Source organism: Marmota flaviventris, chromosome 5 (genome assembly GCF_047511675.1).
Source record: "Marmota flaviventris isolate mMarFla1 chromosome 5, mMarFla1.hap1, whole genome shotgun sequence".
Taxonomy (NCBI): Eukaryota; Metazoa; Chordata; class Mammalia; order Rodentia; family Sciuridae; genus Marmota; species Marmota flaviventris.
The window spans coordinates 23,049,939-23,065,311 of NC_092502.1; the positions used below are offsets into that span (position 1 = coordinate 23,049,939).

The 15,373-nt window shown below is 45.5% G+C and overlaps 1 protein-coding gene across 2 annotated transcripts in view; it reads left to right on the forward strand.

Annotated features, from left to right (window-relative positions):
- The window catches only part of Adam19 (ADAM metallopeptidase domain 19), an 85,842-nt gene that overhangs the window by 34,705 nt on the left and 35,764 nt on the right, over positions 1 to 15,373 (forward strand). For both annotated transcript variants that reach the window (XM_027938598.3, XM_027938599.3), the window contains exons 4-5: positions 2,196 to 2,274; positions 8,912 to 8,988. In XM_027938598.3, the coding sequence (XP_027794399.1) occupies positions 2,196 to 2,274; positions 8,912 to 8,988 (156 nt within the window). The remainder of the gene's footprint in view (positions 1 to 2,195; positions 2,275 to 8,911; positions 8,989 to 15,373) is intronic.

A 15,373-nucleotide genomic window follows, 5' to 3' on the forward strand; every position in this document is an offset into this window, starting at 1 on the left:
CGATAATCATTAAATTTTACCACACTTGGCTCTGTGCCAGGCATTGGGTCAGCCCGCTTCATGGATTATTGGGTTGCTTGATTCTTAAGACACCCTTATCAACTAGTGTATTATCCTCTTTGTGTGTGTGTGTGTGTGTGTGTGTGTGTGTGTGTGTAAGAAGAAACAAAAGTCTGGAGAGGTCAAGAAGCCAGCTTATGACCCAAGAGATAGTAGAAGTCAGAGCTAGATCAGAACATGAGTCTTCTAGAATCCAGACCGTGCTCCAGGCTCTGGGTCTCCTGAACCTGTCACTCATTCCTTCAGTCACTAGATACTAGTTCTTTCCTTACACAAAATTATGTGAAGCACTGATTCGTACCAGTGAGCAAAACTAGTTGGCCTCTGCCCTCATGGAGTTTGTTTCCTGTAGACCAAGGAGTGATTCTTCCCCTAGCTCCTGGGCTGCTTAGAAGCCAAGGAGGAAGAGGGAAGGGCTGGGAGACAGATTTTGGCATGTTCTTTGCTGACCCAGTATTTCCATGTGAATGAATTTCTCTGCACCAGCTGGGTTTTGTGTTTTGCTCCTTTTACATATCCCTGTTGGGTTTCTTTTCTTCTTGTGGAGTTTGGATGTTAGTATTTGCCTTCCAATTGCACCCTGGGGGGGGGGGTGAGGGAACCTGAGTCAGGAGTCAGAGAACTTGGAGCTGGAAGTAGCACTAGTGACTCTACTGATGACCTTCTCTCACTAGGGAATGTCACCTCTTCCCCCACCCAGGTTAGCCCTTCAGATTCTTTTGGCTGTCTGGGTTGGCCTCAGCCTACATTTTCTTCTTTTCAAAAGCAGTTTTGAATTATGTTTTCAGTTCAGATGATTTTAAAAATAGATTTCAGAAGCTTGTAACTTACGCTGTGAATATCTTCTGCAGTCCTGAGATAATCACCATTAACAAGAGGCATTTGTTTTTCCAGTTGTTTTCAATGCATGCACAAGTGTGTACGATTGTTAGTTTTTCAATAAAATGACTTCTAAAATTCAAACTTTTCTGGCTGGGAGCGGTGGCGCACGCCTGTAATCCCAGTGGCTTGGGAGGCTGAGATGAGAGGATCGCGAGTTCAAAGCCAGCCTCAGCAATGGTGAGGTGCTAAGCAACTCAGTGAGACTCTGTCTCTAAGTCAAATACAAAATAGGGCTGTAGATGTGGCTCAGTGGTTGAGTACCCCTGAGTTTGATCCTTGGTACCAAAAAAATGAAAACTCAAACTTTTTTGAAATTTACTGTTTCTATCTAGCTTCATTTTGGATATCTGTCCATATTTGTGGATAGAGATCTGTATCACTTTTTTGTTGTTTGGGGGTCAGACTCCAATTCTAGTAGTGTCTTTCATGAGAATCCTTTTTTTTTTAATGCCTAACCTTGACTCTCTATAGAATAATTGTGCCTTTAATGTTGCTCGGCTAATTGAAACATCCACTTGACTCTTTTACTTTTCTTTTGACTCCTGGAGAAATTCTAGGAACCTTGTTCAGTGTCTTCTGGCCTTTGGTGAGGATTTCTCATTCTCAGCTTCAGAGGTCTGTGACAAAAGAAAAACCAATGTCCCAGTTTAGAAAGAGAAAGAAAAAAAAAATCATTGGATGGGGGACGTACAGAATTACCAAGACTCAGGAAATCTGAAGCTCTAGTTCTCAAAAAATTCAGGCATAAGCAACAAGAGTCTGTTTAGACCTTGCAACACCACTCTATGGCTTTGCCTAAAACATGGGCCAAGCCCTTGGCCAGAGCCAGGTGGGACCCCTTGATTGATAATCTCACTACAGCATGCCTCAGAGAGAAAAGTTGAAGTGCTGATGCTTAAAATTGGTGCATGCAAAGTCGGAAAATCAATCAAGGGTTACAAAACCTAGAAAATGCTGCCTGTGTGTTCCTCTTTGTATTTTCTCGTGAACTAGAAAGGAAAAAAGAAAAAGAAAGAAAAGATTATTGCTTTAGTTCTATCAACTTTATCTGGTTGGAGTTCTCAATGTATATAAAATTAGTGAAACATTCCCTCATTTTCTTTTTATTCTATAACTCCTATGGCTGCCCAGTGTCTTCTGCATGGAGGTGCTTGGGATGACACTTCTGCTTCCATTAAAATGACCACCTGCTGTTACCAGGAGGTTGGAGTCTATTAACTATAGGTTGAAATGTTTGTTTTTCTTCTTTGCAGGCAACTTTTTGCTCCGGCCTACACAGAAACCCACTACACTCCAGATGGAAACCCTCAAACCTCCATGCTGAAACCTGAGGTAAATTCAGGTCAACAAATATCTTTTCCTGCAGTTGCCCTATCTGGGCACCACCCCTAGGGACTGAGGAGAGGTGTGATGGACATGGTGCCTTCTCTAAAGGAATTTCTTCCCCTGATTAAAGACCAAAGGAGCAAACAGGAGAAGCAAAACATGTGCTCACTGTACATTGCTGGCTAAAGTTGCTAAACAAATAGAATGTTTTAGGGTAATCACACCAATTAAAATTGGTGTAAAGCATCATGAAGATGTTGGGTGTTGTGTCAATTATCCACATATTAACAAAAATTTAAGTAAAATAATTTGCTCATACTTCTGTTATCTCACCCAATTACATTTTGATCAGTCCCCTCCCCCTTTTTAAGTAGATATTTAGGGTTTACAGAGTTGTAATCACTGTACATTCAAATTTTATAGTCTGCCTTTTAAAAAAATATTTATTTATTCTAATCAGGGATATATGACAGCAGAATGAATTTTGATTCATTGTACACAATTGCAGCACAACTTTTCATTTCTCTGGATGTACACAATGTAGTGTCACACCTCATGTGCAGTCACACATGTACCTAGAGTAATGATGTCCATCTCATTCTATAGTCTGCCTTTTTGATGTGCTTTTATGTTATGAAGGTTTTCTTATTTTGTGTCTGTCTTTATATCGGACATTTCTCCCTCCAAGTTGTTTTTGAGCCAGGATATATGCACAAAGCCGAAGGTTTATCAGTGACAAAATGGTCTTTTAGGTGGTCACATTGGTTTGCTTCATCACATCCCAATCGTGGACACTTAGGGGAGTGAATCATATGTATTTCATATCATATCTCATAGATGCCTATGAGATTTGTAGGCTCAGAACAGTGGTTCTCCACTAGGAGCTATTTTCCCCTTCTAGAGACACTTGGCAATACTTAGAGATGGTTTCGATTGTTCCCATGACTGAGGGGTGGGAGACACTCTAGCACGTAGTGGTCAGGGGCTAGTAATGCTGCCAGACATCCTACAAGGCACAGGACAAGTCCTCCATAACTGAGAATTGTCCATCCTCAAATGTCAACAGTGCCCAAGTTGAGAAACCCTGGGATAGAGTGGCCCTTCTATACTGACAGGGTGAAGTAAGGAAAGGCAGAGCAGGAGAGGCCATGGTCTTCTGCCTTTGGGGCAGAGTGAAATGGACTCCTGGGGCGTGTGGATCTGAGATGTGGTATAGAGAAGGGCAAGGACATCCTTCTGCCTCAGTGCTATTCCAGCAGCTTCTCACGGAACCTGAGATTCCCACATGGCCCATTCTTTGAGATTTCCCTGCTAGAGGGTAAATGTCTAACAAGACTACAACTACTATCAGTCAAGAATAGCTCAGATAAGTTTAAGAGATTACTCATGAATGGGGTAAGGGGTATAGAACAGTTAAGTTTTGGAAGATCTAAGGGCTGTAGAGTGTAGTGTTTTGGTAGGAGGGGCTGTGTGGTATTTCAGGGCATGAAAGTTAGTACTCAATGCACCTTTTCCACCAAGACCTTCTACCAAGAGTTGAAAGAGTGGCCAGTGTCCACAGCAGGCATGTTGGACTGTGTCTTCCTATCTTCCGGGAGGCTGTCCAGCTGTGACTCCACACCTCTTTAGTGCCCCTTGGTCAGAATTTCTCGTCCCTTCTTCAGACCTCAGTTCTGTGCCTCTGGGGCAGCATTAGGGGCTGAGTAACAGCCTGGCATAGAAATCCCCTAGTTATTACACCCTCACAAAAGCACCCTCCTCTGAGTTCCTCCCATTTCTGTGCCCACAGCTCAAGAATGGGTCTCAGTCCACAAGTTCCCCATGAGCTCATGCTTCCTGCTGTGAAAGACCCCCGGGGGTAACCCCATCAGACAGAGAAGCTGCATAATGCAATGACTTCATGGCTGATCCTTGACTTGTTCTTTGTGCTCTCTGCTTGTGCATTAGGCAGAGATGTTGTAAAGGCCTTTCAGAAACAAAGGAGTGGAAGAGAACTCCCCCTCAGCCCCAGAACCCTCCTCCTTCCTGAAGGTTGTATTGACGGAGGCACATCCTAGCTGAATCCTGGCACAGCTCACTATTTTCTTACATCCTCTGCTACCCTACTGCTGGCCCCTACCCAGACCCACGGGGCTGCCAGTCAGCTCATCTGGAAACAGAAATCCAGGAGCAATGGCAATGGGAGAAACCACTTAGGGGCTCTTGACCCAAATGGTGAGGTCTACACTCTGTGTCCACCGTTGGCCTTGAGTTCTGGGAACCTTATCAAGGCTGTAGCCCTGATCTAGGTCAGGTCACTGGGGGAATGGGTGTGTGAATGTGTTCCAACAAAAAGAGTTACAGGGCTTCAGGTCCCAAGCCAGTGTTGTAGTCTTGGCTTTAACTAGCTATGTGGCCTTAATCAACCCTTTGGACCATACCATTGTTGTTTTTTCATCTCAAAAATTGGATATGCTGATATCTGACTCTTGGGACTATTGGAAGGGTAAGATGAATCACTGATTTTTATGGGAACTTATAAACATCTCTTGCAGCTCCATAGTTTACAGATGAGAGAGTTGAGAGGAGAAGAGGAAGAGTAACTTGCCCACGCTCAGAAGTGGCAAGGCTTAGACTGGAACTTCTCTGTTTTGTTGCTTGAGATGCTGGAGGGTGACAAAGCTTTGGCAAGTCGGGTCCTATGTCATTATGATGCTGGGAGAAGCAGAGGTTGGAGTTGAGGGCTAGGCTGCTGGGATTCAAATCTCTACTTTGCTCTGTCACTTTGTGAGTGACTTAAGACCACTCTGACCTTTAGTTGTCTCCTTTTAAAATACGGGAATAATACTATCTTCCTCATAAGGCTGTGCTCAAAATTAAAGGAAAAAAAAAAACCTACCAAAGTTGTTTGTTAGGTAGTAAGAGCCGGAGAGCCGGCAGCGCTTACTATTACTAACAGTAAGTGGCAGGTGTGATGATCACGTGTGACAATGCGTGTGAAAGCCCTCTGTCAATTGTAGAGCCTGTTGTAAGAATCAGTTGTTTTGCTACTTTAGAGAGCATCTGGGCTGTGTACTGTTAGCATCAGTCCAAAAACAGGAAGCAGTACAGAGCTTCTTCAGAGCTGCCTCTGGATTTGAGTTCTCTTTGCCGTGTGAGGGTACCAGCATTTTGCAGCTTGTGGCTGACCTACATTTCTGAACTCCTTGACTCTCCAGTGTTGCAACTTTTATGAACCCCATTTATCCCTTACAGACCCGGCCCCCTCTCTCCCTGGGAGTACTCGGCCCCTTTTCCTCTGGTGAATGCACCTGTGCTGTGGAGTCTGTGGCCTCACTCTTGAGTTCTAAGGACCAGGTTCAGAACTGGATCATCTGATGATCCACCTCCAGGTCCCAGAGCCCAGGGGAAGGTAGAGATGCTGTGTGACAGGCTGACATTTGAAGATAGATGGACTCCTGGCCAGAAGGAGGGTTTTGTGTCTGCCTTATCTTCTTTCACAGGTGCTGTGGGACGTCCCCTGAGCTCAGTGAATTTCCTTTGCATTCCTCTGAAGGTCAGAATCTGACTTGTTAAAAGTCCAGGAGAGTTTGATGCAAAGAGGGGGCCGATGCCTGTTCCTCCTCCCAACTGTGTGGATGTTCATGGACAGAGGAGCCACATGGCTGCTCGGCGGATTATCAGCAGATGAAAGGGCACCTGCGGTCCAGAGAACTGGCCCGAGCTTAGAGTCAGCTTGGCCTGCATCCTCTGATCTGGCTGCACAGCTCAGCTGGACAGGATAGAATCGGCACAGCGAGAACCATGGATTCAGCCCCTTGGTGGGTTTCCACATCCCTCATTGTGCCTTGAATGAAGGAGGAGTTAATGATACCATGGTCACAGATGTGGAATGGCTGCCACTCTGGGCCAGGTATGGTGAAATCCCTCTGTCAATCCTAAAGCTTGCTCTTTGTATACAGTCCTCTGTGAGCAAGGCTGTGGACGCTGAAGGCCAGAGAGAGCCTGTGGAACTGCTTACACAGCTGGTGCCTGCAGGAGGCTGCGTTGAACCTGGCCTGGCTGTGCCGAAATGCTTGAATTTTGTTGTTTGGCTGTACTCATGCCTGGTGCTGGGAGGGAGGTGGAGGCAGAAAATACAGATAAGCACATCTCTGCCTGGGGTGGACAAGGAAACGGCAGGCAGCATGGACCTAGAGACAGGTCCCCTGGACTGTCACGTAGGTGAAAGCCCGAGCATTTACGATGTGCCTTGCTCAGGCTCAGGTGTTAGAAGAAGAGACGTTCCCACGTCTGCAGCTGTGTGGTTTACAGCTCCTTCAGATGTTTTCCGAACCTTCTTTCTATTCTTGGCAGCTCATCTCTGTGGACCTACTAGGGAACAAGCTCATAGGAACATTTCCCCTGTTATTGTCCCTCCATCTTCACCAGGTGTCTGCTTTAGCACTCTCAACAGTGCCTTAATTGCCTCGTAAATACTATAGCTACCCTGTTTATCAAATGCCATGGCTGTTCTGCTAGCACCCCGGACTTTTATTTGTAATTATGTTTTTAAAGCTTCTTCATAAATGAGTGGCTATAATAAGACCACAAACCCCTTGAAGACTGGAGCTGTGTGTCTCCGTTTGCTCTAGCCAGGGCCTGGCACGTGCTATTTGTAGTGATGGAGGAATCCAGCTGGGGTGGGGAGACCAGATGGCTGTGAAGCATAATGAGTAGTGAAGAGTACCAGGCCTCATGGACCTGAGTGCCCAGCCAGGAGGGATGCAGGTGTGGAGGGATGCAGGTGTGGAGGGATCCAGGTGTGGAGGGATCCAGGTGTGGAGGGATCCAGGGGAGCAAGAGCATCCTGAGCTCTGGAGGGCATGGAGTGTGTTCATTTCCTAGGGCTGCTCTAACAAGGCACCATGAACTTGAAGATTAAAACAACAGAAATCTTCTCAAAGTTTTAGAGGCTCAAAGTCTAAAATTGAGGTATTGCAGGACCATGCTCCCCCCAAAACCTCTAGGGAAAAATCATCCTCCTTTGACTCTAGTGGCTTCTAGTGGCTCCTTGGTATTCCCAGGAGCTTCCTCACTCCAGTGTGCCTCCATCATTTTTTTTTGTTTAATTTGTTTTGTATTCTAATTTGTTATGTATGACAGCAGAATACATTACAATTCATATTACACATATAAAGCACAATTTTTTCATTTCTCTGGGTGTACACAAAGTATATTCACACCATTCATATCTTCATACATGTACTTAGGGTAATTATGTCCATCTCATTCCACCATCTTTTCTATCCCCCTCCCCCCTCCCTTCCCCTCCCATCCCTTTGCCCTATCCAGAATTTATCTGTTCCTCCCATACTCCCCCTCCCAGCCCCATTATGAATCAGCCTCCTTATATCAGAGAAAACATTCAACATTTGGTTTTTTGGGATTGGCTAACTACACTCAGCATTATATCTTCCAACTCCACCTATTTACCTGCAAATGCTGTGAGTTTATTCTCCTTTATTGCTGAGTAATATTCCATTGTGTGTGTATGTGTGTGTGTATATATATATATATATATATATATATATATATATCTCACATTTTCTTTATCCATTCATCCACTGAAGGGCATCCAGGTTGGCTCCACAGTTTAGCTCTTGTGAATTGTGCTGCTATAAACATTGATGTGGCTGTGTCCTTGTAGCATGCTGTTTTTAAGTTCTTTGGGTACAGACCGAGGAGTGGGATAGCTGGGTCAAATGGTGGTTCCATTCCCAGTTTTCCAAGGATTCTCCATACTGTTTTCCAATTTGGCTGCACCAATTTGCAGTCCCACCAGCAATGTATGAGCATACCTTTTTCCATCTTCACACAACTTCTTTTCTTTTTGTATATGTCCATTTGTGTCCTCTCCTCTCCTCCTCTCTTATTTTTGTTGTAATCTTTTCCCCCTCATTTTTTATTGGTGCATTATAATTGTACATATTGTTGGAATTTGAAATTACATATTCATGCGTGCACACAATATAACAACATAATTTAGCCAATATCGCTCCCCAGCATTTCCCCTTCCCTCCCTGCCTCCTCCCCCTTGGTCTCTTTCCTCCACCAACCTCCCTTTGATTTTCCCCTTCTTCTTATAAGGACATAAGTTGTTAGATTTAGGACCCACACTAATCCAGTATGACCTCATGCCAACTTAATTACGTGAGCAAAGATCTTATTTCCAAATATAGTCCTATTCTGAGGTTCCAAGTGGACATGAATTTTAGGAGGATATAGTTGAACCCATTGCAAGGGATTACAAAGGTGATGTTGCGGGGGAAGTGGGATCCTTCAGAAGCCAGTGTTCTGTGGCTGACATCACACCATGGAAATCTCTCTGAACCAGATCTCCAGAACCTCTGTTCTCCAGCTGGCAGGGAGACCTTTGGGAAATCTCTGCTTCTGTGAGTTCAGCTTTTCCACCTATTCAGAGGGCATGATGACATTTGCTCTGCCCCACCTCTCAGGATTATTCTGAGAACCAAAGAAAAGGGTGGCTTAGAGAGCTCTTTGCATGTTGTAAAGGTTAGAGTAAACATAGTATAAGCTGTCAATCGTCTATCACCTTCATGAGACATTAACATTGCCATCCTTATCAGTGTTACTGCCTGACCAGTCCCTTTCTCTTTGCTAGGATCACTGCTTTTACCATGGCATGGTGAGGAAGGCGCAAGAATCCAGCGTCACACTCAGCTCCTGCAGGGGATTTAGGTAAGAGATCCTGAAGCTGCAGAGGGCACCTGACATTCTCCCCAGGAGTGGGATTTTTAAGACAAGCAGGAATAACTCACAGCAAGGACCCTGGGAAAGAGCCCACTGAGAGTGTGTGTGGATAACTCTAAGAAGGGCCCAGTTTGGGAGGTACCAGGGAAATCTAGATCATTCACATGTTAACTGGTCTTTGGGTTTACCCTTACTAAGGAACTTGATGTTTAAAAATAAAGGTTTTATGTTTACTTAAGAATCATAATGCCAACAAATTGGGAGATTTGACCAGAAGAAGAAGGGACACACTATCCACGAGGGCCACATGGGGATGTGCTGGGGTTTTGGAGAGACAGGAGCGAGGAGAAATGCGGGCAGGTGTCTTTATCGTGGTTTCTACAGGGAGGATCTGGGAGGCAGGGCAAGCAGGTTTAGGATTCTCTCTTTTGCTCAGTTTCAGGGGCTGTCTGTCCTTAGTTGTCTGGTGCCTGGTCCTGGGGTGATGGGGCAGGTGGGCAGTTACCCAGAAGGTGTGAGCTCAAGAAAGTAGATGGTGGGTTATGGGCTTTGGCTAGCCGGCCTGCATGAGAAAGTCTTTGTAGCTGGCAAGTTGTTTATTGTCTGTGGGAGTTGGCTAACTGTGGGAAGGCCAGTCCCTCCAGGGTCAGCGAGTCCTAGCTGTCAAAGCAACAGAAGACAGGAAATAAGTGACATGGTTAATAAACTTGAAACTGAGTTTGAGCATTCCTTCCCACTTCTAGTTCTTCTGTGGTAGAAGGATAGTGAAAATGTAGTCGGTGAAATAGAATAATAAGCAATTAGGGAAAAGAGAAGATGGGAGGAGAAGGGGAAGGCCAGGGTAATTTTCAAGACAGAGAATCAACTGAAAAGTTCTATCTAGATGGTGTTGTATGAGGGCAACTCTTCCGTCTCCAATCTGGACTTCCTGCTGGTAGGAGTTTACCAGCTGGGTGACCTTAGGTCTCCATGGTCTCATTTGTAGAAGGTGGATCAAGAGACTATATACATGATGTGAGGTTAAATGTGTTAGTAGACCTCTGACGTAGCACTCAATCTCCTCCAGGGCCTGGCTTCTCCGGGTGTGGTCTGTAGATGGACAGCATCATCTTTCCCTGGGATCTTGCTCAAAATGCAGTATCTCGGGTCCTACCCATTCCTACTGGTTTACAGTCTGCATTTTACCCCAGGTGATCTGTGCGCACATTACAGTTTGTACCTCAGACTGTGTTCCTTCAGCATGTGAATTATATTTCACATATTCATTTGTCTCCATCAGCCTTAAATATAGCAGGATCTATCCACGTAGAAGTGATAAATATCACTTTTTTAGGCTCCCCCTACTCTCCCTTCTCTATTTTTTGAAAAGGAGTGATGATCCAAAAACCTGGATTCTGGTTGCCTACGCTGGTGCCTGTATCCAGTATGCTAGAAACTGGCTCTATTTAAAAAAAGAAAGAAAAAGGGGGGGAAAAAATCTATGATTTGTAGCAACCATCTGTATGCTGGTAGAGTTGTTTCTTATCACAGCCAATTTCAACCTACCAATGTGACGTTATTGAAGGCAGAATTGGAAATACATGCCCACCACTGGCTTTTAGGAGCCAGTAGAAGGTGGCCCTCTTTTTTTTTTTTTTTTGGTACCAGGGATTGAACTTAGGGGCACTTTACCACTGAGCCACATCCCCAGCCTTTTTTTTTTTTTAATTTTATTTAGAGATAAGGTCTCACTGAATTGCTTAGGTCCTTGCCAAGTTGCTGAGGCTGGCTTTGAACTCGCCATCCCCTTATCTCAGCCTCCCAAGCCACTGGGATCACAGGCCAGCGCCAATGTGCCCTGCTCACCCTTCTCCTCATATCAATTGACTCATTCAATGACAACTTCTTTCATTCAACAAATTAGTATTGGATGTCTGTGGTATGCCCATGTCCTGAACAAGTGGAAGACAGTCAGCCACTGTAATTTTTGAAGTCCTCTGTTTCCTCATCTGCAAGATGACCATCAGTGACGGCTATGCTGGAGATTAAGTTTAAGTGCTTAGTTAAGTCTACAGAACTTTATAGGCATATGGCAGACATATCATCCCATGACAGTGAAACCATGCTAAGACAGCCACATTCCCATAAAAATCGAAGGCCCCTCTCCCTGCAGGCCCCACAAGTCTGTTTATGAATTGGGCCATGTCTCCTCTGGAAGGCCATGTGGTGAGTCACCAGAGGGAATCAGGCAGGAAATAGGTTTTGGCCGGGAGGTGATTAACAGAGTGGCCTCAAATCCCCCACTCAAGCAACTTGGTTGAGCCAAGCCAACTGGCCCCAGTGGTGTTTACAGGCCCAGCCACCACCACCTGCAGTCTGCAAGTAAACAAAGTCCTTCCCAAGAAAGAGGAAAGGGAGCATGCAGGTGTGACCTGCTTCTCTCTGCCTCATCCTCTGTCCCCTCCGTCTGGAGCAGTGGGAACTTGGCATGGCCTCTTGGAAATCATTCCAGCAGCCGCGCTGACGGGGGAAATGGGGTGAGCTGCCCAAGTGTTTCTGCTTAGTGTGCTTCCGTCTGGTGGGGCCTGCCAGCGTTTTTTTCTCAGCCTTGTCACTGCACACCTTAAGGAACCAAGGTTGTAGGCAGCCCGACTTAAGAGCTGGAGACTCATGCCAGATGGCTCCATCTGGACCCTGGAGGGGGAGCAGCTGCGACAGCAGCAGCACTCAAACCCAAGATGCTCAGACTCAAGTTGTTCCCTAAGGCTCATAGAACCAGGCTGCAGTGCAGAATCTCCATTGTGATCCTGTCTCTCCTGGAAACCTGCTCCTGTGATGGGGAAAAAGGGGCAGGATTTATACCAAGTGGGATCATCAGGCTGATGATACAAAGCTAGAGGAATTCAGTGGAGCTTCCAGATGGTTCCTGGGTTCCCTCCTCTCTCCAAAGCAGCTCTGTGGGTGGTTTTATGACTGAAGAAGTAATTCCTGGTCATAGAAAAAATAAATTCAAATAGTATTTAAAAAATGTGCAATGGAAGATGAGTCTCTTTCTCACCCCAGATTTCTAGATTTAAGTCCCCACCTCCAGCATTGTTATTGGCTTCTTGTGTGTCCTTTATGGAAATATTCCTTGCAGAAAAGAACCTGGACGTGTAAGATAGTGCTTTATAATCTTACATGAGCCTTTGACCCCTTTGAGAATTGGGTGGAAGCCATGGATACTTACACACTACACACATAAAAAGATGTGACATACCATTTTATTAGGAATGCCAAGTGTCCCCATCCCCAAGCTTGTCTCAGATGAAGTAAGGACGAGCCTCTAGATGTTACCACAACTTCTTTCATGTACAACAGCTTTGCAACTGACACTTGGTCTGCATGTCAGGAGTGATTAGTATTTGTGAAGAAATCTAGTGAGGTCAGGGATGAAGTGTCTTTGAGCCTGTGCATCCTGGGAAACTGTGCATATGAGTGTGTGTGTCTCTAGCTCGTGGTCTGTCAGCAGGAGGGGTGCCTGATTGTTGAGCTGTTGATTTTTGAAGGCAATACTTATTGAAAATTGTCATTCTATAAGTAATACAGGTTTAATGTTAAACATTGAAATGGCACAGGAACATATAAACTAAAAACAGTGAAAGCTCTCTAGCCTGCCTACCTTTAGTCCTACAGATAGATGGCTTAGTTCTGGAGGTGGGTTTGGACAGTAAGTGTGTGGACTCCATCCTCTCAGAATGAGCCTGGGCATTAGGAGACCTGGGATCTGCCCCAGCTCTGCAGTAACTCACTGGCTGACCTTGGGCAAGTTCCTTTTTTTTCCAGATTTTCTTCTCATCTATCAAATCAGGGAAGACCAGACCATCAAAAATACCCTTTATTGTGGAATCTCTGGGCTGCAGAGAGAAGGGGCAGAATCTCAGGGAGGTGGGGGCTGGAGTGGAAGGAGGTGGCTTGGGTCTACGCAGATAGCCCTTAAGAAGTGGCATGGTCCTTTCCACTTTGAAAATCTTACTTCCTCCTGCAGAATAGATAATAAATGTTCCCTTTGTGTCAGTCACTGTGTGAGTTAAGCCCCCAGAGGGCAACACCATTACCATGTGCAACCTTAGAATCTGGAGTCAGGCAATCATCCTGCTTTAAAACCTGACAAGCCACTACAGTTCTCCAGTCCCCATCTTCTCACCTGTCAAGTAGGAACATCAATATTGATGTCACTGGTGGATTTCTATTAGGTGATGGGCACCAGCTCCTTGGGACTTTGTTTTGATTATGCTGTATCCCAGAGGTTGGAGCTCTTCCTGACCCATAGCAGATGACCAGTGTGAATGTGTCAAAAGGCTACAGAAGAAACCATTGACCTTGCCTGGCGTACAGTAGTGTGCCCAATGACTATCAGCTATTCTTTTAAAATGGTACCTTTGATATTGGTAACATTGCCCATTGCTTCAGTTCTTTATCATAATGATCCCAGGAGATAGACAGTGTTATCAAATAACTGACCACAGAGCTTGAGGGCAGTAGATCTAGAATTTGAATCCAGGTGTGTCTCAGTCCAGAGCCAAAGCTCTCTGTCTGTGCCCTGTCACCCTGTCCCAAGGGAGCACAACACCTGTACACCTTCTCTTCTCCCTCTGTACTGACTTTGAAGTTCTCTGTATTCCCTTTTACATGGATGCAGATTGGGGGAGAGGGGAGACAGGGAAGAAAGGGAGCAGGGTGGTTGCATCTTAGGATAGGTCTAGATGCAGGGATGTCAGACATGTCCCTCTGGGTTTAGTTGAAAATGGGCATATTTTCAGGAATGGTAAGTGGGCAAATTTTCTGGCTCAATTCCTTGATGGATGGGATGCATTTGGTTGAGCCTTTCAGTCATTTGTGGGTTAAACACGAACTGCCTGCTGCCCAGCTTCCTCTATATAATTTCATATTTATCATGCTCTTAACGATGAGGAATAGGACAGACAGAATGGAGAATAGCGTGTGAGGTCCTGGCCCTCAGCCTCCCGGGCCCCTCCCCTGCCTCCTGGCTGACCTCTAACTCTGCCAGTTTTAACATTTAGCAAATTAGATCAACTCAGGCTCTTAAAAGGATAAATGACTGGTAGGTGCTCAGGGGAGGGTGGCTAGAGTACTTGGGGGTGATGGCAGCGAAGGGCCCCAGAACCCATTATCAGAAACTCCACCATCCACCCCCAGGCTGTCTGGGAGGATTGTAACTGAGACACAGGGCGAATCACCAGGGGCTGCAGTGGGGGAAGGAGGGGAGTGATCACAATATCCTATTGCCAGGTGGACCTTCAGTGACCTTCCAAGCTGATGTTTCTCAAACTAATCTGCATACTCCCTGAGACAGAATAGGTGCCTACTGCAGAGTGTGGGCTCCTGGCCAGAGTTTCTGAGAATGGTTGTGCAGGGAATCATCTGGGGACCTGACAACAGGTCCCCAGATGCATAAGCCTGCAGAGTCCTAGGGTGGCTGGGCATCTGTGTTAGCAACACTGTAAAATATGCTTATAACTCCCAAAGCTCTGGTCCTAGGGATCTCCAACCCACAGGTTTGGAACTCACCAATGGAGGCAGATAGCATAGAGGTTAAGGGTATAGGGTCCAGAGCCTATGGCCCTTAATCTTTAGCCCCATAGTACCTGTGAGAGCTCATTATTTAATCTCTCTGAGCCTCAGTTTTCTCATCTGTAGAATGAGACTCATGGTGATGCACGCCTTGTAATGTGATGTGGGAATAAAAGAAGAGTGATGTTTGTCAACACGGCACGTGGGACGCCATGAGCTCTCAGTACACCATGTCTGAGGACAGAATGTAGACTAAATGCTCCTGTCTTCTCACCTTCTCACGTCTTCAGACAGGCCAGTTGGGTAGTGGCCAATCAAACTTCAGAAGAGAGTTGCTGGCACCTTCTTTTGCAGCTGACTATAAACTGGGGATGCCTTTCTGATCCATGCTACAGAGCTATTGTGACAGGTCATGGTTAAAGCTGTTGAATTCAGAAGCAGAAGGCTGAGGTACCAGCCCCTACTTTTTACTCTTACTACCTTTATGACTTTCAGTTAGTTAATTGACCTTACTGAGCCTTAGTTTTCCCATTTATGCCATAAGGGTAACATTCTTAAGGATCATAAAAGTTGGTGTGAATAATAAAATGCCTGGTCTGTAGCAAAGGCTTAATAACTTATTGCCACTACAACGGTGGTTATTTACCATGCTCCAGACTTTTGCTTGGTCTCTTCTCTGTTTGGCCCAGAGGCTTGTTCATGGGATGCTGGGTCAACTGTACCTTGTGGCCCTATACTGGAACTCACCCATTCTCACATGGAAACTTCCACTTTCTGCTGTAATTCCAGCAGCCACACCCTGGCACACACACGGGAGCAT